The sequence below is a fragment of the Prionailurus bengalensis genome, chromosome D3, assembly GCF_016509475.1.
Source record: "Prionailurus bengalensis isolate Pbe53 chromosome D3, Fcat_Pben_1.1_paternal_pri, whole genome shotgun sequence".
Lineage (NCBI taxonomy): Eukaryota > Metazoa > Chordata > Mammalia > Carnivora > Felidae > Prionailurus > Prionailurus bengalensis.
Genome location: NC_057356.1, coordinates 9,965,400 through 9,985,778, shown reverse-complemented (window position 1 = coordinate 9,985,778; position 20,379 = coordinate 9,965,400). Strand labels below are relative to the sequence as shown.

The 20,379-nt window shown below is 42.8% G+C and overlaps 1 protein-coding gene across 5 annotated transcripts in view; it reads left to right on the top strand.

Moving 5' to 3' along the window:
• HECTD4 (HECT domain E3 ubiquitin protein ligase 4) overlaps window positions 1-20,379 on the top strand; it is a 193,138-nt gene that overhangs the window by 83,651 nt on the left and 89,108 nt on the right. For all 5 annotated transcript variants that reach the window (XM_043557648.1, XM_043557646.1, XM_043557647.1 and 2 more), the window contains exons 8-13: window positions 3,940-4,132; window positions 8,199-8,357; window positions 12,386-12,499; window positions 13,214-13,354; window positions 18,606-18,838; window positions 19,216-19,361. In XM_043557648.1, coding sequence (XP_043413583.1) covers window positions 3,940-4,132; window positions 8,199-8,357; window positions 12,386-12,499; window positions 13,214-13,354; window positions 18,606-18,838; window positions 19,216-19,361 — 986 coding nt within the window. The remainder of the gene's footprint in view (window positions 1-3,939; window positions 4,133-8,198; window positions 8,358-12,385; window positions 12,500-13,213; window positions 13,355-18,605; window positions 18,839-19,215; window positions 19,362-20,379) is intronic.

Sequence of the window (20,379 nt, the reverse complement as noted above, 5' to 3'; positions counted from 1 at the left end):
TAAAACTACAGAGTAACTAAAACTCCTTTTTTTTTTTTTTTTTTTTAACCTTTCAGAACATATTTTTTTTACATCTTTTGTTCTGAGTTCTTCCTGCTCCCATATATACGTGTTCTCTATAAAAGGCTGTTCTTTAGATAGACTCAGTGACCATTTTACTGCTATTTTGTCCTCTTGATGTCCCTTCTGAAAGATATGGTCAGCATAGTAAAATGGACATGCTAGGTCCCTTCTCTTTTCCCCTGGGTTTATTATTTCCTTTAAATTGTGATCTGGATGACTGAGATACCCTTCATTCATCAGTATTAATTCTGCACCTGCTCTGTTGCTTTGTCTGGGTAGCGGGGTAACAGGCCTTTGTTTTCAAGGAGCTCACATTAGTGTGGGGAGTTCGACAATAAGAAAGTAAGTAAATAAGAACAAAACCATTTCAGCTAGTGAAAAGTAAAGGAGGCGAGAAAATAAGATGATGTGACCGTGAATGGGGTGGAGGTGGGGAGCCACTTTGGTTTACCTGGCAGATCCGGCCTTTCGAAGGAAGGACATTGGAGCTGAGACCTGAATGATAAGCCACCATCCATCCTGACGGGTAGGGTGACCAACCATCCCAGTTTGGGACTGAGATTTCTCCGGTCATGGGACTGTCGGTGCTGAAACTAGGACATTCCCAGGCCAACTGAACAGTTGCTCAATCCAGGAACAGGGAACAGCAAGTCCCAAGGCCTAGAGTTAGGAGGAAGTTTGGCATTTTAGAGGCAGGACAGAAGGCCAGTGCAGTCGAGGGTGTGGTGAGAAAGGGTGAGCAGAGGCAGGCGAGACTGGGAGGTCTGTGAGTGACGGACTGTGTGGGCCTTGATGGTAGTCTGGGTTTAATAAGCCACTGTGGGGTTCTGAGACTGGAAGGACGTGGTTTTGTTTACACTGGTGAACGATCATTGGCCGGGTGTAGAGAGGAGAGCATAGGGTGCCGAGGTAGAAACGGGAGGCCAGTTGAGAGGCTGGTTCAGCCCTCAGGCTTGAGATGATGGTGGCCTGTGCCTGGGAGGCAGCCAGGAGGGAAGCTTCTTGGCACCACTCACTCTCGCTCCGCTTACTCCTCTCAGCCTCTTCCCCTCCTTTCTAGGTCAGTAGCTTTTCAATCCTGAAGAGCTTCTTTGCCAAGCAGAGGTTCCCAGATTTACCATTCGTACGCCAAACCGCGCTCCTTTTTGCTTCCCCGGGCGCTTTATCAGTTTCTCCGTGTTTTCAGACAGTGACCCGACTAAGCCACCCAGGCGCCCCGCTTCTCGGTGTTTTCAAAGTACTTGAACACAATGGTATAGTTTTTTTTTAAGGTCTCCATTGATTTTCTCATGGGGCCAGATTGGGTAATGCTTTTGAATGCCAAGCTTAGAGTGACTGATTTTTATCTTGGATGCCTTTGAAGGGTTCTTTCCAGAGTTGTGTGACATAAATAGAGCTATGCTTGGTAAAAGTTGCTCTAGCATGGCGGGGGGGAGGGGGGGGGGGACGGCGTGGATGTGTTAAATTTTCAGCGACAGCAGGCTATTTGAGAGGAAATGCCTGGGAGCGGGAGGCAGTCGGAGATGGTGGGACTGAATCTCAGTAGCAGGGATGGGTCTCTTTATAGGAACGTGGGAGTCCTACCACGAAGAGGTGAGATCGGATTCAAGCGAGGACGCTGGTTTGTTTATTCAGCAAGGCACTGAGTACGTCTGAGTGCTGACGAGGTTATGGTGAACAAGCCAGGCCGAGATCCCTGTTCTTGGGGACCTGACATTCGGTCGGGGTGGGAGGTGAGAGAGTGAATTAATGAGTAAGATAGCTTTAGAGAGCGGTAAGTGCCATGTGGATAGCAAAACAGGGTGACGTGCTCTGGCCTGGGGAGGGGGGAAGGAGATTATTTTTAGATCAGTAGACAGGGAAGGGGTCTTTGCGGAGGTGGCATTCTACCTGAGACCTGAGTGATTGGAAAGAGCCAGCCACGAGGCGATGTAGGGACAGAGTGTTCGAGGCAGAGGTCTTAGACACCAAAGGTTGGGTCTAATCCTAGGCAAGCTTCTGTTTGAGTAAGTGGAGATGGGGAACCAAAAAATAAGAGAGTAGGGAGGGTGGGGACCGTGTTGGTTTTGCTCACCAGCAGAGTACCTTCCACACAAGTAAGGATTCATATTAAAAAGACACAAAACAGGATCGTGTTCTGGAAAAAGAAATGGCAACAGCACAGCCCACATGGAAGACAAGGAAGAGGTCCGTGGTTTTGGTTTTAGGTTACGCACGGACCGTTCACATCCACTACTTAGAGGGGGTCAAGTTAAGTCGCTATAAAGGGGGAGGAAGTAGGGGCGAGGAAATAGAAATAGCATTTTTTGGACTCTCCAGGAACTCCTCTCTCACATCACTTGTGACTGTATCCTAAGAGTCTCCCCCACTGTGTGCAGCCTTCCCTGGGAATCTTTCCTGGCTGTGCTTCTGAACTTGCTTTCTCTTCTCTGTTGCCAGCCTTTTACATTGGACTCCTTTGCCTTTTGTTTCCTTCTGTGAGCCTTGCCTCTCTGCACTCCTATTCCCTCTGGTCTCTGTACCTCACAGCTGCAGGCCGGTCCCACCCAGCTTTGCTGGTGGCACCAGTGTCTGAGGCTCCAGCCAGATCCAGGAGCCTGGGTCTGGAAGGGGGCAGAGAGATGCCGAAACTGGAGGAGATGTAATTTGAGACATTTGCCAGTGAATGGAAGTGGAGAAAAGGCATGGTACTTCAGTGGGCCACCCAAGTCTTGTGTAAGGTCTGTGTGTGCTTGAAACCACGGAGAAGGAAGACCACAGGGAGACTGACAGCCAGATAACAGCGCAGAAGGGCCTTAATTAAGGGAGCAGTTAGCGGACAGAAGAGGAAGAATTAACCTTAAACTGCATGAGGTGAGTGCACTTCTTCCTCTGAATTAAGAGGAAAGGAAGGATAAGTGAAGCTGGATACAAAGATACTGGAGTTGGAAGAGAGATGAGTGGGAGAAACTTCTAGTAAGTGGTCTGGATCTTTTTAGCAAGAAAGACAGGTAGGCGCTCTGCTTGAAGTCCAGCTCGAGATCGGTGCGGGAATTTTGGAATCCTCACTGCAGAGATTCTGCTGGGCAATCAAGTGTTGAAGGAAGGACTGGCGGGCACCAGCAAGGATCCAGCTGATGTTGGCACGTATTTTTTAGCAGACAAAGTCTGCCTTCCTCCAGGATTGCTGTGCAGTGCCCAAGCAGCTGGGGCTAATGTTAACTGCTGCTCATACAGAATTTGGATTTTAGCCACTAATTATATTTCAAGAAGACATTATCTTCCTGGTTATACTTAATAGCGAATCAAAAACTGATTGATTTGTTTTCCTCTCCTCTTACTTGTACCTGTCAGAAGCTTGTAATTAGCGAGAGCTGCCTGTGGAATTCAATATAAGGAATTTTAATCAACCTTTTGCAGATCCTATTAAACTTGGCTCCCTGCTTTTAGAATCTGTGCTGTTATGAAAAGGGAAAGCTCTTGAACTTAGGACAGCCTTTCTTTTGTTCTCAGTAGTTTCCATAGAACTTAAGTTTTGAGGCGTACATCTACTCAGGTGCAGGCTTTGGAAATACGTGTTTTTTTCTTTTTTTACATTTATTTGGAGAGACAGAGTGCGGGGGTGGGGGGGGGGCGGGCACAGAGAGGGAGAGAGAGAATCCCAAGCAGACGTGACACTGTCGGTGCAGAGCCAGATGTGGGGCTTGAACTCACAAACCTCGAGAATCATGACCTGAGCTGAAATCCAGAATCGGACGCATAACCACTCGAGCCACCCTGGCGCCCCTTTGGAAATGTTTTCGAGCAAACAGATCACGGTGATAATTCTCAAGTAGAAATCTGCCGACTTGGGGGAAACCACTATCTCTTAAGGGCCTCTTTTTCTTTAACTACTAGGTTGAAAATGGTGTATATGTAGCCAATCCGCTTCAGGAACGTACAATTCTAATGAGAAAAGAGGGCGAATCTGCAAAAAGCATTAACGAGATGCTTCTGAGCAGACTTTCACGCTACAGAGCTTCTCCGTCCGCAACGCTGGCTGCCCTCACAGGCTCCACCATCTCCAACACTCTGAAAGAGGACCAAGCAGGTATGCTGCCCCTCACTTACACTGCTTGCCTTGTGTAGCTCCATTTAGCTGTTGACATATATTTTAAGACTTAATTAATTTAAAAAAAAATTTTTTTTTAACATTTATTTATTTTTGAGACAGAGACAGAGCATGAACTGGGGAGGGGCAGAGAGAGAGGGAGACACAGAATCGGAAGCAGGCTCCAGGCTCTGAGCCGTCAGCCCAGAGCCCGACGCGGGGCTCGAACTCATGGACCGCGAGATCGTGACCCGAGCTGAAGTCGGACGCTTAACCGACTGAGCCACCCAGGCGCCCCTAAGACTTAATTTTTAAAATTTTTATTTTTATTTGTTTTTAATGTTTTTTATTTTTGAGAGAGAATGCGTGTGAATGGGGGAAAAGCAGAGAGAGAGGGAAATGCCAAATCCAAAGCAGGCTCCCGGCTCTGAGCTGTCAGCACAGAGTCTGACACGGGGCTCGAACTCACGAACCACGAGATCATGACCTGAGTCAAAGTCGGATGCTTAACTGACTGAGCCAATCAGGCGCCCAAGACTTAATTTTTTTTTAGAGCAGTTTTACGTTCACAGCGAAATTGAAAGGAAGGTAGAGGAATATCCCATAAACCTCCCGCCCCCACACACGCACAGCATTCCTCATTATCCGGAGGTGGTACCTTTGTTACAGTTGGTGAACCTACATTGAAACAACATTATCACCCAAAGTCCATAGTTTATTCTTGTTCACTCTTGGTGGTTTGGACAAGTACATAATGACACGTCTTCATCATTACAGGGTTACACACCGTAGTTTCACTGCCCTAGAAGTGCTTTGTGCTCTAGCTATTTATCCGTCCTCCCCTGAGTCCCTGGCCACCACTCCTTGTAGTCCTTGTAGTGTTGCCTTTGCCAGAACGTCCTATAGTTGGAATCACACAGTATGTAGCCTTTTCAGATTGGCTTCTTTCAGTTAGTAATATGTGTTTAAGTTTCTTTTATGTCTTTCCATGGCTTAATATATTCAGCTTGTGATTAGTGAGAGGCTGCCTCTTGAATTTGGGTAGTACTTAAAAAAAGTGTTTTTTTTTTTTTTTAATGTTTATTTTTTATTTTTAAGAGACAGAGTGTGAGTGGGGGAGGGGCAGAGAGAGAGGGAGACATAGAATCCGAAGCAGGCTCCAGGCTCTTGGCTGTCAGCACAGAGACCGACGCGGGGCTTGAACCCACGAACCGCGAGATCATGACCAGAGCTGAAGTCGGATACTTAACTGACTGAGCCACCCAGGCTCCCCTTGGGTAGTACTTTTTCTTGAATGCTTCCAGTGTGCCGTACAAAGCACTTTGCTTCACATAGTTCACCTTTTTATCTCCTTCCAGTCATCCATTTTCTTATTCCAAAGTAATACACGTTGTTGGTGGGGATGTAAATTAACGTGAACCTGTAATAATTCAAAACCACTCCGTCTTTATAGATACCTCGTTACTGTTAATGTAAATTGACTTCATGTTTAGCATATGATTCATAAACGTAAAAAGCTCATGTTTAGCAACGTCCTCACTAAATACAATCTTGGTCAAGCAAGGAAGAGGCAAACCTTCCACAAGATTACTTTTTCTAGAATTTATCATTTAATGTTTGCACTTTAATATTTTAAAATAGATGATGCCTTTATAGAGTTTGAAAGTAAAAACAATATAAAAAGGCATGTGCAGAGAAATCTTACTGTATCATCTTGGCATATTATACATTTTGCTCCCACACTGCCTCCTGTAGCTAACTATATTTATTAGTTTTGACTTACAAAATTTCTTTATGCAAATAGAATTAAAGACAAATTTGTGTTCTTATTTTCCTCCTTTTCTTAATCAAAGGTAGCCTACTAAGCACACTGCTGTGTACTTTTATTTATTTTTTATTTTATTTTATTTTATTTTTTTTTAATATATGAAATTTATTGTCAAATTGGTTTCCATACAACACCCAGTGCTCATCGCAAAAGGTGCCCTCCTCAATACCCATCACCCTGCTGTGTACTTTTAAAAAGAGTTCTTAACTGAACTAAGCCTTTGAGAGATTCACGAACATACATGAACCTCTTCTGTAACATCTTAAGAGTATCCATCTTGATTTTCACCAGATTTTCAAGGTCATCTATGACCAAAAAAGTTAAGAACCATTATTCTTGACGAGTTTACAGATTAAATATCAACCATGTGACTCTATAACAAATCCTAAACTGGAGTAAAAGATAAGGCTAGAAAATACGCCACATGTAGAAAAATACATCTAAATTAATATGTTTAATGAATTTAATGCAATTTTATGCTTTAATCCTTCTATATATTGAAATGTTAAAAAAAAAGGAATATTTGTGATTATAAAGCTATTTGATTACTTGTTAGTGTTAGAATTTAAGGATAGAATTTTATTTTCACAGGTCTCTATTATATCAAATATAAGTAGGGAAATTATTAATAGTTGTTATAACTTAGGTATGCAGATAATTTGAATGGCAGAAATACTTTGTAGAGGACAGTCCTTTTTCTTTTTTTTTTTTAATTTTTTTTTCAACGTTTATTTATTTTTGGGACAGAGAGAGACAGAGCATGAACGGGGGAGGGGCAGAGAGAGAGGGAGACACAGAATCGGAAACAGGCTCCAGGCTCTGAGCCGTCAGCCCAGAGCCTGACGCGGGGCTCGAACTCATGGACCGCGAGATCGTGACCTGGCTGAAGTCGGACGCTTAACCGACTGCGCCACCCAGGCCCCCCAGGACAGTCCTTTTTCTAAAATAAACAGCTTCCTGACCAGCTGAAGGCTTGATCTGGGTTTGTCCCTTGGGAGAAAATTGAATCCTACCCTGTGAACAGTAGAAGTGCTAAAGGAATCTTTGTTGGATGAGAAAATATGGGAGAAATCAAAAAGAAAACTCAGAAGGCAAGGTTATATTTAGAATTCTGTGAAAACTGTTACTTGTATTTAAAACCTGTGAGTTCCTATGTTTATGTACAGTCGCTGCATATTCATTAACGTGATGTTGCTGCATAAAAATTCACCAGTTATTAAGCTAAGTGACTTCTGACAAGCCAGCATTCATAGGGTCTAGAATGTTTTAGTCCGGGATAAACTGATACCTATTACCATGTTGATAAGATGTCTATTAAAATATCTTGGTGAAAATGTTCTGCTCACAGAGTTGCTTATTTTCCAGTCATTGCCCCTTTTAGGTTTCTTGTGGAAATTCATGCCCCTGAATTTATTTCCTGAGTGAAGAATATACTTGTTGAGGATTTTTGGAGTTTTAAAAAACGGAGCTGTTTGGAAAAAAGCATTCAAAACAAAGATCAGACACATTACGTTTGCTTTTCTCATGTAAACCATCTAAAGACAATTTGACATCTGCCTAGGCAGTTCTATTTTGTGCCCTGACGGCTCCCTAGGTAAAGCATTCTGACTGACTTAGGAAATCCTTAAATTTGCATTTTCCGATTGGCCAGTGAGGAAGAGAGATTAGCGTGCATTTTATACCTCTTGATTAGAAACAATAATTATTTGTTTAATGATAGTTTATGTCACCGACCCTAAAAAATAGAAAATATGTAATGGGTTATCCTAAATCATGCAGGTGTAAAATTTGGTATTGTGAAAGCATTTGTTAACTAGATATAGGTCGAACTTTCTGGCTGGCCTCATGTTCAGAGCGGTTTGTAACCCAAACCCATGAAGAATTTGTTCTGTATAAAATGGAAAGAGTTCTATTGGAGTGCAGTTTCCCAGAGGAAACACAAACAGAAGGATTCTTCTTTCATTTTGAGATTTAGTCCATGTGAGGATTCATTCTTTTGAAAGAAGTTTTGAGACATAAAGGCGTATTGAATATTGGGAACACCTTTGAAAATGTTCAGCTCATGCAACGGGGGGCCTGGGGCCAGGCTATGGAGCCAGAAGATTATTTCTCCTTAGCTTACCACTTCTTGCTGTGTTTGCTGAATCCGGATATAGCCTTGTTTGAATTTGGGGCCCCCTCGTTAGACTCTAATCAAATCTGTGTGTTAAACACCACTATTTTCATCCCTTTCACCAGCAAATACTAGCTGTGGGCTGCCTCTGAAAATGCTGCGGAAGACACCCATCTATACGTGCGGCACGTACTTGGTGATGCTGGTCCCACCGCCAGGGGGCGCCGGCAGCTCTGCCACCCGTTCTCTTTTCGGTGGGACAAGTGGTTTGTCGTCTTTAAAAAGTAAGTGTCTTTGATCTGTGGCACTTTGCCCAATTTGTCTCTAACTTCGAAATTTAAGGCTTTTCGGGGTGCCTGGGTGGCTCAGTCGGCTAAGAGTCCCACTTTGGCTAAGGTCATGATCTGACGGTTCGTGAGTTGGAGCCTGCATCAGCTCTGTACTGTCAGCGCAGAGCTCACTTCAGATCCTCTGTCCCGCTGTCTCTCTCTGCCCCTCTGCTCGTTCATGTTCTCTCTCTCTCTCAAATAAATAAATGAAATTTAAGGCTTTTCTATTAATGATGTTAAACTTTGTTAAAGTTGTTTGCAGAAGCTATTTGATACCAACACACAAACTTAACAGTACAGTCATAGGATAGGGGGAATTAAAAATACAATTTTTGTAGATGATATAATAATATACTTTGCAAAGCCATCCTGTAAAATTGCTAGAAATAATGAGTTCAGGACAATTTTAGAAAACACTGTGTTGCCACAGTATTTACTGATGACCCAGCAAGAGCTCTACCCAGTATGAATAGAGTTCCAAAGCTCTTAAGTATGTGAAGTGCCTCCATTTTAGGGCACGTAAACAAAAGGTTAAGCAAAAAATTTGGAACTTAATTTGGAAATTAATGTTGTTAATTAAGTGTATGTGTATTTTTTATAAAAGAGGGAGGCATACTCTATAAAGTGTTGTGATTTTGGCTTCAGAGGAGACAAATAGTTAAATGGAATAAGACATAGAATCAAAATCAAGAATCAAAAAATATTTCAGGGTGCCTGGCTGCTTCAGTTGGTAGAACATGCCAACTCGATCTTGGGGTCGTGAGTTCAAGCTCCAGGTGGGGTGTAGAGATTACTTAAAAATATCTTAAAAGAATGTTTCTTTTACATGGCCATTTTCTAACTTTCTAAGGGACATGATTTGACCGATCTGAGCCTCAGTTTTCCCACCTACAAAGAATAAAAGGATAGTATCTCACACTGTTGTTTGATCATATGCAAGAAAGTTATGTTAGAGTTTTTATAAAAAAACAAAAACCCGAATGTTTCTTTTATATATGGTAACAGTTTTTCTTTGAAATTTGTTTAGAAAAAGAAAATGTTTTAAAATCTGTTTGTTTTCATTTCCCAATATTTTCATATTCTGTGCTCTTAAAATGATTTGCTTACAGCTATCCCAGTAAAGGATTATATTTCACATGTAGACTTTTAAAAAGGCATTTTGTACTCTAAGCCTGAAGATGTAAATTGGACCTCAGCAGTTGATACAAAATCATTTTTCTCATATCAACCTTTGGGCCATTTCAAGTAGTTGCATGTGTTGGGGATTTAGATCTTCATAATAGCTCAAAACTCTTTTGCCTGTAGAATCCAATTGGTTGGACTTTTTCTCAACAGCTTGTTATCTCTGGCAGTTCATGTGACCACAATGTCCCCTTTAGCTCTTGAATAAATGATGTAAATTTACTATTAGTCTTTTTTTTTTTTAATACTAGCTTTATTGAGATCTAACTTACATACCATAAAATCCATACCTTTTAGGTATACTGTTCACTGGTTTTTAGTATATTCAGAGTTGTGTAACCATTACCGCTATCTAATTCTAGAACGTTTTTATCACTCCATACCCATTAGCAGCCACACTCTTTTCTCTCCTCACCCCAGCCCCTGGCATCCATCAGTCTTTCTGTCTATATGAGTTTATCCCTGGACTTTTCATATTTATGGAATTATATATATGTTTTTGTGACTGGCTTTTTGTTTTTAAAGTTCATCCATTTGGTAGCACAAAATCATGACTTCATTCCTTTTTATGGCTAAATTATATTCCATTGTGTGGATAGACCCCATTTTGTTGAAATTTGGATTGTTTCTCCTTTCTTGCTATTTTGCATAATGCTGCTATGAACATTCTAGTACAAGTTTTTGTGTGGGCATGTCTTCATTTCTCTTGTGTGTATACATAGGAGTAGAATGTTCGTCATATGGTAGCTATATGTTTTGCCTTTGGAGGGACTGCCAAACTGTTTTCCAAATGCATCATTTTACGTTCTCATCAGTAACGTAAAATGGTTCCAATTTCTCCACATCCTCACTGACATTTATTTTTTGTTTTTTAAAAATCTAGCCATCTTAATGGGTATGAAGTGGTATTTCATTGTGGTTTTGATTTGCACTTCCCTAATGGCTAATGATGTTGAACATCTTTTCTTGTGCTTATTGGCCATTTGTACGTCCCCCTTGGAGAAATATCTATTCAGATCCCTTGTCCATTTTTAAATTGGGTTATTTATTTACCATTAGTCTTATTAAAGTCTTTTTTTAGTCTCTGGCATGGCTTTTTCACTCACTTAAAATTGGCCCCAATTGATTAAAGTAGGACTTCACAGCACCATTTTTTCATGAGGCTATAGCTTACCTAGTGATTCTATTCTAGTCCCAACAAATCCGTAAATACTTAAATTTGTTTCCTGTTCCACATTGGTCACTGTGGAGGCTACACCATAAGTGGGAGAACTGGTGCTTTGAGGAGCTCCTCGTCTGGTCGGGAGAAATGTTGTACATGTGTGGAACAAGGAGAAAATGGTACACAATGCCGTATCACTGCCTGAGTGGTGGGGAGATGAAGTGCTGTAGGATGTGAGAGAGAGGGTCATTGTGGAGTGAACTAGAAAGGAGATCCGTCCTGAGGTCTTGGGTTTAAGTTGTGCAAAATAGGTATTATTCATGTAAGTGGCCAATGTGGGAAAACCCAATGAAAAAGAGATTTGGGGCAGATGATTTGTTATGGTGCAGGTTGGAACAGCAGCACGTAGAAAATACAGTACAGTTTAGAGTATAGCTTGAGTCTGGTGTAGTGAGGACCTGGATTACAGGGGGGATGGGAACAAGAAAGAGGAGCTTAAGAGACAGGGCTAGAATTTTATGTTTGAAAACGGAAAAGAAATGGTTATAGCGAGTACAGCTGTGCTGGTGTAGAGCCTGTAGAAAGGTTTTAACTCATTTAATTTTCACGATAACTACATAAGGTGGGTGCTTCTATAATCTGTACTTTGTACATGAGGAAATGGAGAGGTTTGGTAAATTTCCCAGGGTCTCGCAGAACTGGTACAACTGGAATTCAAAGCCAGAAAACCCAGAGCCGTGCCTATCATCACCATGCTATGCTATGTTAAGAGAAAAGGCCAAAGTGTCTCCAAGTTCTAGAGTCGGTGCTTGGAGGGACAGCATCCCAGCTCTGTTTGAGTGTCTGCTAACCTTTGTTGAGTAGCAACTGTATATAAGATATTTCTCGTTAGTGGTATTTCCTGGTGATGTTAGTGAGCGTAACTCCTCTTGCAATTACCCTTTTGATAATCTGTATTGAAAAATATATGCAAAAGTTGCCATTTGAAAAACACTTTGAGAAATATGGCTATTTTTTAAAGTTTATTAAAAAAATTTTTAAACGTTTATTTATTATTGAGAGAGCATGAGCAGGGGAGGGGCTGAGAGATGGGGAGACACAGAATGTGAAGCAGGCTCCATCCAGGCTCTGAGCTGTCAGCAGAGAGCCTGACGCAGGGCTCGAACTCACAAACTGTGAGATCATGACCTGAGCCGAAGTTGGACGCTCAACCGACTGAGCCACCCAGGTTCCCCAGAGTTTATTTATTTATTTAGAGACAGCGTGTGCATGAGTGGGGTGGGACAGAAGGAGAGGGAGGGGGGGAGAGCGAGAATCCCAGGCAGGCTCTGTGCTCTCAGCTTGGGTCCAATGCAGGGCGTGAAGCCACGAACCATGAGATCGTGATCTGAGCTGAAACCAAGAGTCGGCTACTTAACTAACTGAGGAAAAGTATGGCTCGCTATTTAGGAAGATGTGACTGTTTTCTTTTTTGTGGTCTTACGTGTGTATTCTGTCTCCTCATTGTTCCCACCAATAGGCAACAACAACAAAAGGTGTGATTTTTGTGAAAGTCTTGTTAAGAGCCTAAAGTTTAAACTTTGAAAAGTAGGCCATCGCCGTAAGGCTTATTAAACAAGTTTAATGTTTGTTTCCAAAGTCCTTGCCTCTAGCTTGGTGTATAACATTTCGGATGGTCAGTTCACAAGTCGCGCCGATCTCATAGATGCTGCTGGAAGCTCGCTTGGGCGTGGTGCTCTTGTACCAGGATTGGGTAAGACGTGTCTGTATTTCCCTGGAAAATTCAAAATTTTAGCAGTTTCTCGCAGAAAAATCTTGTCATTTCCCTGTGGTTTCTATTTTCCTTGCAAGAAAGAATTTTTTGATACTGTTTAATTTTGAGGATCAATGTAAGAAACTACCATAGGTGAAATTCTTCCACATAAATTGCTATTGAAGATACTGTCCATTAGGTTGTATGATGGTGCCCTTAACAAATTCCCCTCAAATTCATGCTGTAAAAAAGTTTATTTTCCATGAGGAATCAGTATGCTCCTTATTGTTAGGAAATGAACATTATGTAATATATTGGATTTTCTCTTTGCTTTGGCTCCTAGGAAGCTCATGCCTAAGTTTGGGCTTGGTTACTAAGGCTCTTATTGGGTGTTAATGTTCATAAGTCCTGGTTTTGATTTAAGCCACTTAAATCCTTTTTGGAATTAAAACGGTCACATATAAGTCCGTTACTAAGAACTGTCTGTTTCACAAGACTTACTCCATTCTCACGTAGGAGTTAAGCAAAGTAGAAATGGAGTCCTGCCTTTATGCTGATTCCTTCTAATGCTTTGCCAAACAAAGATATGGGAATTAGGGGTATGGATTGTCAGCGGTGGGGAGAATCGCCTTTGCATTCTGTAGCGGTGCTTTTGGGAAATCTGTATACAGGCCGATGGTGACTTGACCGGTGAATACAATGTGCTCTTTGCAGGTGCCTGTTACGATACAGTGAACAACATGCTGTGGACATGCTCAAACGATTATATCGATCAGTGGTGTAATCCTGGGAACCAGGCCTTCCATTATGTCTGCCAGAGACTTGGAGTCAGCCACATCATCACAGAGCCCAAAGGTGAAGTGCACTCATGGTCTTATAGGAAAAGACTTCTCCTTCTCGAAATAAATTAGGAGAGAGCACAGCAGTACTAGTAAGTGGGAACATAGGCCAAGCGACAAAATGTGTCAACAGCCTTCCTTCCCACTTTGAACTTAGAAACCTGACATCCTTGCTGCCTGGTTGGTTTGTGATTAAATAAATCTGTAAATAGAGGATTTGAGCTAGTCCCATAGACTTTAAAGTTTTTTTTTTTAATGTTTATTTTTGAGAGAGAGAGAGAGAGAGAGAGAGACCGAGCATGAGTGGGGTGGGGCAGAAAGAGAGGGAAACACAGAATCTGAAGTGGGCTTCAGGCTCTGAGCTGTCAGCACAAAGCCCAATGTGGGGCTCGAACCCACAAACCGCGAGATCATGACCTGAGCCAAAAGATGGATGCTTAACCGATTGAACCACCCAGGCGCCCCAGTCCATAGAGTTCTTTAGAGCAAACTGTTACATCACTCTGAAATTGTCAGAACCGTGGTGCAAAAAATGATGATTTGTACTTGCCGTGGGTTATTTGGTGTTTTAATGGTTTACATTGATAACTTATTTATAAACAAACTTATAATTAGATGGAATTAAGTATGTATTAAGTTAATATTAACTTAAAAGCAAGTGGCTTCAAGGTCAGTTACAGTGGTATAGAAGAGCACATCCTCCCCCCTTACAGTAATGGTGAAAGGGACATAATTACCAAAAGCAACTATTTCTAGGCTCTGGAAACTGACCAAAGGCATACACCAAATTGAGAAGTGAATCCTCATAAAACCACTGAACTTTGGGTAAGAGAAGCAGAAGTCTGTGGTATTCTCAGCTGGGATGGAAGCTCCCGTCCTCCACTGTAATTTCGGTCAGTGCAGTGACCCCCCCCCCCCCCCCAGGGTGTGGCGGGTCATGTCAGTGACCCCACCGGCATGGGGCAGATCATGTCAACCGGCAGCTTTGCTGCCGGAGGAGGCTGACTCGATTTGGAGCAGAGCGTGGAAAAAACTCCTGCCCAACCCCGGTGTCAGTAACAATACTCGTCTGTGTGGCACGCCAGCTGAGAAGACCAGTGGCTTAGCTGGCCTGAGGTTGTGGTTTTGATGAGGGCGAGCAGAGAGCCAGCGGACTAGCCAGAGATGAGCTCCTGAGATCCGGGTCGGGAGAAAGCTGCACGGGGCCTTGGTAAGCTACCTGCACATCTGCATAGAAGAAGTTGGAGAGGACCCAGCGTGTTCACACAGGCCTGGCCGAGCACGAGCCTGTATATACCTGTGACGATGTGAGAGGGCCCGACAGAAATCCAGGGCAGAACCGAAAGCTGTATGAGCCTTGACGTGCTCCCCCCAAAAGAGAGACCCAGCCAGGGTGGCTGACTTACTGGCTCAAGGTGTTTGAGCACAATCTTTGACTCAGACTAGGTGACCCCTAGGAAAGCAGGCTTAAAAATAAAAACAAGAATGAGAGTAAACAAGTGAAGGAAGGTAAAAACGTAGAAACAAGAATTTAAAAAAACCCAAACCAAACAAATTAGTAGCTACACACTGCAGACACAACTCAGAAGTGGGACTTAGCAGATAAAGACTAAAGTAGCCTTTCATACATAAACTGAAAGATCTAAAGGAAACCCTGTGGAAAAAGATGACTTAAGAATAGAGAATGTGAACAAATAATTTTTGAAAAAAGAACCAGTTGGAAATTCTGGATTTGAAAAGTTCAGTGACTGAAGAGAAAAAAAATCATTAAGAGGGCTCAGCAGCAGGCTTGAGATGGGGGGAAAAATAAATCCGCAACTTGGACCTAGCTGGATAGAGTCTTCCTATTTGAAGAACGGAAAAGGACACTTCTGGGGACTACTGGTCAGGTATTTTATAGAATGTCCTTTGGTTTGGGCTCATCTGATGTTTTCTCATTTTTTTTTTTTTTTTAAGTTTACTTTGAGAGCATGTGCATGTGAGCAGGGAAGGGGCAGAGAGAGAGAGAGAGAGAGAGGTGGGGGGGGGGAGGAGGGAGGCAGGGAGAGAGAGAATCCCAAGCAGGCTCCATGCTGTCCGTACAGAGCCCCAGGTGGGGCTTGATCAGCGAACCTCGAGATCATGAACTGAGCAGAAACCCGAGTCAAAGGCTGAATGGACTGAGCCACCCAGGTGCCCTGTCGTTTTCTCATTGGAACTGAGGTTTTAGAGAGGAATTCCAGAGGTGAAGTGCTTTTCTCATTACATCCTATCACAGGGTTCATAATGTCAACAGGATTTGTTATTATTAACCATGTTAAAATTGATCAGTTGGTTTAAATGCCAGCTTTCTTCACTGCAAAGTTTCTATTTTTCCCTTTCCAGTTAGAAGCCGGTCATTAAGCCCACACTTATGGGAAGAGGAATTAGGTTCCACTTCCTGAAAGGAAAAGCATCAAAGATGGGCACCTGCGTGGCTCAGTTGGTTGGTTGTCTGACTCTTGGTTTCGGTTCAGGTCATGATCTCATAGTTGATGAGTTCAAGCCCCAAGTGGGGCTCTGCAAGGAGCCTGCTTGGGATTCTGTCTCTGCATCTCTGCCTGCCCCTCCCCGACTTGGGCCCGCTTTCTCCCCAAATAAATAAACATTAAAAAAAAATCAGAATTTGTGGACACATGTTAATTATGTTAATTACCACAGTAATTAATACTTTGAGGAAGGTGATACTTTGAGGCTCTGCAGTTATCTAATCAGATTTTTTATTCTTGAGATAGTTTTGGTAATTTGTGTCTTTCTAGAATTTGTGCATTTCATCTAGGTTTAATTTTTTTTTTAATGTTTATTTTTGAGAGAGAGAGAGAGAGAGAGAGAGAGACAGATTGTGAGTGGGGGATGGTCAAAGAGAGAGGGAGACACAGAATCTGAGGCGGGCTCCAGGCTTGACTTGTCAGCACAGAACCCGATGCGGGGCTTGAACTCAGAAACAGTGAGATCAGACCTGAGCCGAAGTTGGATGCTCAACCAACTGAGCCACCCAGGTGCCCCTAGGTTTGATTTTTTTTTTTTTAATGTTTTTATTTTTGAGAGACAGAGCATGAGTGGTGGAGGGGCATAGAGAGAGGGAGAGAGACAGAATCTGAAGCAGGCTCCAGGTTCCGAGCTGGCAGCATAGAGCCCGATGCGGAGCTCGAACCCACAAACTATGAGATCATGACCTGAGCCAAAGATGCTTAACTAACTGAGCCCCCTAGGTGCCCCTAAGTTTTCTTACTGCTGGCGTAAAGTTGATCATACTATTTCCTTAGAATTAATTTTCATATTCAGTGGTAATTTTTCTACTTATGTTCCTGCTTCCGGTATGTGTGTAAATTTACTAAAAATCATTGAATTATGCACTTAAAATGGGAGAATTTTATGGTATGTAAATTATATCTGGATAAAGCTACTGGGGAATGAAGAAACAGCAAAAAGAAGAAAAAAGTCAACTATATATCAGTGCCTCCCTAATGATTCTCTCCAAGCCTCTTGCTTGGAGATTTCTCCCTAGACTGTATACTCACCTCCACTTGCATATCTGATCAGTATCTTCAGCTTGTCAAGAACAGACTTACTGGCTTTCCCCTTCTCCAGATCTGTACCTGCTGAGTCCCCCGTGTGCTAGGAGAGGGATCACTGTGGCTTCATACGCCGAGCCCACAAATTTAGGGTCATCTAAGACTGTTTTTTGACACCTCATATCCAAACGGACATCAGCAAATCCTGTCCGGTCCTACCCTCAAGAGGTATCCCAAATCCAACCATTTTGCACTACCCGGGCTGCACTACCTCTTGCCCAGGCATTGGTTTTACTTTGCCAGATTCTCCTAGTGGCCCGCTCACTGGTCTTCCTGCTTCCTCCACGGTTGCCCTCCGCCCCTGTAGGCTCATTTCCGCCTGGCAACCAGTCTCAGTGTCAGGAGTCAGGTCTGTCCCTCCTCTGCTCAGACTCCTCCACCGGCTTCCCATCTAACTCAGCGTAAAAATCCAAGACCTTATTTATTTGGGTAGGTCCCAGAGGCTAGCTTTCTGAAAGTCTTTGGTGAGGACGAGTAGTATTAACCCGGATTCTATTGTCCTAAAAGCAAGGGACTCAAAGACATAAAAAAAGAACTGGCCCTCCAGTTAATATACAATTGAAAGAGTTTAGTTTTGGCCAAGTTTACCTTCTCTTTGGTTTTCCTTGAGTCCTTCCTGCTAGTCCCTAGTGCCCACCATCCTTTAGCAACTCCAAGGTCCCCCTACCCAGGCCTGCCTCTCCCAGATTGCTGCTTTCCTGTTCCTGGTAGGCAATTAATTTCAGCTACTTTAAGGGGGAAAAGCAGGGTTGGGTTTTTTTGTTTTGTTCTGTTTTTCACTCTGCCTGTTTAGGTTACTTTCACATCCATTTCCTGAATGGCTGTGACCGTCCATGGGCTGTTTATTATTATGTAAGAGGATGCTTGTGAATGCTCACAGTTGAACTGATGGCTCTCTAGGTTGTGGTGACTGAGATAAAAATGTTGAGGTACCGTGGGAGGAGATATTTGTGGACCTGGGAGTGGGGATGCGGTGGGGGTGGTGTTCCATCACCGAGAAGTCATAGAAGGTAGATTTTACTAGATTGGTTGCAGCATGGCCTCTGAGCGGAAATGACCTGAATGCAAATCCCAGCTCTACACTTAGTATCTGTGTGACCCAGGGCGAGTTACTTAACCTCTCTGACCTTGATTGACTCCTCTACAAAACAGGGCTAAAATAGTCTAAGTTTTATAACGGTATTGTAAGGTAATGCATGTAAAACATTTAGCCTGTTGTCCGGCATATAGAAAGGGCTCTCTAAGTGGTTAGTCACTTCTGCCCTTTAAAAATGGGGATTTCCTAGGGGTGCCTGGGTGGCTCAGTTAAGCATCTGACTTCAGCTCAGGCCATGATCTCGCAGTTTGTGAGCTCGAGTCCCGCGTCGGGCTCTGTGCTGACCGCTCGGAGCCTGGAGCCTGCTTCAGATTCTGTGTCTACCCCTCTCTCTGCCCTTCCCATGCTCTGTCTCTGTCTTTTAATAATAAATAAACGTTAAATTTTTTTTTAAAAAATGGGGATTTCCTAGCGTTTTCATTTTCGCCCCAGCACTCTGTGGCCAGAGGTAGTAGAAGAGATGGGAGCCAAGATCCTCTGTCCTAGTATGTATGTTCCTTTTGTAAGTCAGAGTTCTGCTCCTTGGAGGCCACCCACGGAGATGCCTTTCCTCACTGAGTTTCTTTTTCATTTTCTAGAAGAGGCTATAACCACGAATGAGGTTATAAACCAGTTACTGCACCATGTGGGTGCGATGTGCATACACCAACTCAATCTTCTTGCCACCAACCCCAATCTTCCAATCACAAGTGTCTTGGGCAAGCAGCATCCAATCGAAGCCCACCATCTTAGCAGTATTTGTGACATTATGGAGAAGGCCATGGTTAACGGAGATACTTGTATCATACGCTGTATTCTCGTTGTCTTTCAGGTAAATGCACCGTTTCCACGTAAGATATTAGAGAAAAAGAAACACAAAACTTGTTTTCAGCCAGCTAATTGCCACCAAAAGAGAAATTTAATAACATTCCCGTCTTGCATCATAACCACACTCTAATCCTGTAATTAGGAATGATGATCATATTCGTTGCACTGCAGTTAATGGAGTATTGCTATATGTAGCTCACTGCAATTAATAGATGTAAAATATTTACTATAATTACACTATTACACAATAGAAGAGAGTGTGGTTAAAAATCCACCTGGATGTCTGTTCATAAGAATATCTACTATGTGCTTTTTTTCATAGGGATAATTTTATCCTTAGTAGAATAAGCATTTTTAGATACACCCCTTATGTTTCCGTAGGTGGTATTTAAATTTTTCTTCAGCCCACAAACTGAAAGAAACCGAGACATCATTCGACGGTCTGGATTGCTGCTTTGGCAGTTGTTGATGGCACCAAAAGATCAAATTTGCCCTGAAATTCAGAAGGAAGTCTGTCTTGCCATCAGGTAATCAGATGATTTTCTTCATGCTTTCTGCAAAATGCGTCTCCTGTGCCGCCCTATACCCTCTGTACTCTACTGGCTGGTGGCCTGGAAGTCTCTGACCTCATCCCATAGTCAGGGCCTCGTGCACAGGGGATAATTTGGCCAGAGAGGGCTTGTGGCCCCACTCCCAGAGGCCTCATCTTCCCTTTCGGATTTTAAAAGAAAGAAAAAAAATTTTTAGCTCTTTAATTGGGTATTTTGATGGTTTGCAAGTGAAGGTTCCTGTCATGTGTGGAGAGAGTGTCACAAAGTGACTAAGAAGCCAGGCTTTTGGCAGCCGGCAGACCTGGGTTCTAGTCCTTGCTCTGCCACTTACTAGCTCGGTTTGAGGTTTCCTTTTCCTTAGCTATAAAATGGGCATAAAAATAACACCTGCTATGAGAGTTTGTGAGAGCTTAGTAAAATGCAAAGTACCTTTTAAATTCTGCTTAAAACCTAAAATCTTGTTAGAGAAGAGGGCAGAATATATGGGCCATTTTCTGTTTGTTATTCTTTAATAATATTGTTTAATATTTAATATTGTTTTCCGAGTGCAATGAACTGTTATCCAAGAATATAGTTTTAATGTGACCCAAGTATAATTTAGTGACCAAGGGACAACTGAAGGCTTGGTCTGCAAGAACTGTGTGACAGGGGTGAGCAGAGAGGGAGGGGATTTTTTTCCTTCCATAGTTGATTATGCTTTGGGTATCTTTTCTAATTTATTTATTTTTAAGTTTTTTTTTTTTTTTAAACGTATGTTTATTTTTGAGAGCGAGCATACGCGTGCGTGCTTGAGTGGGGAAAGGGCAGAGAGAGAGAGGGAGACACAGAATCCAAAGTGGGCTCCAGGCTCTGAGCTGTCAGCACAGAGCCTGACGCGGGGCCTGAACTCACAAACCACGAGATCATGACCTGAGCTGAAGTCAGACGCCTCTGTTTTCTAATTTAAATCTAGTGTCATGAGGAAACTTCTGGAGGTGATGGCTGTGTTCTGACT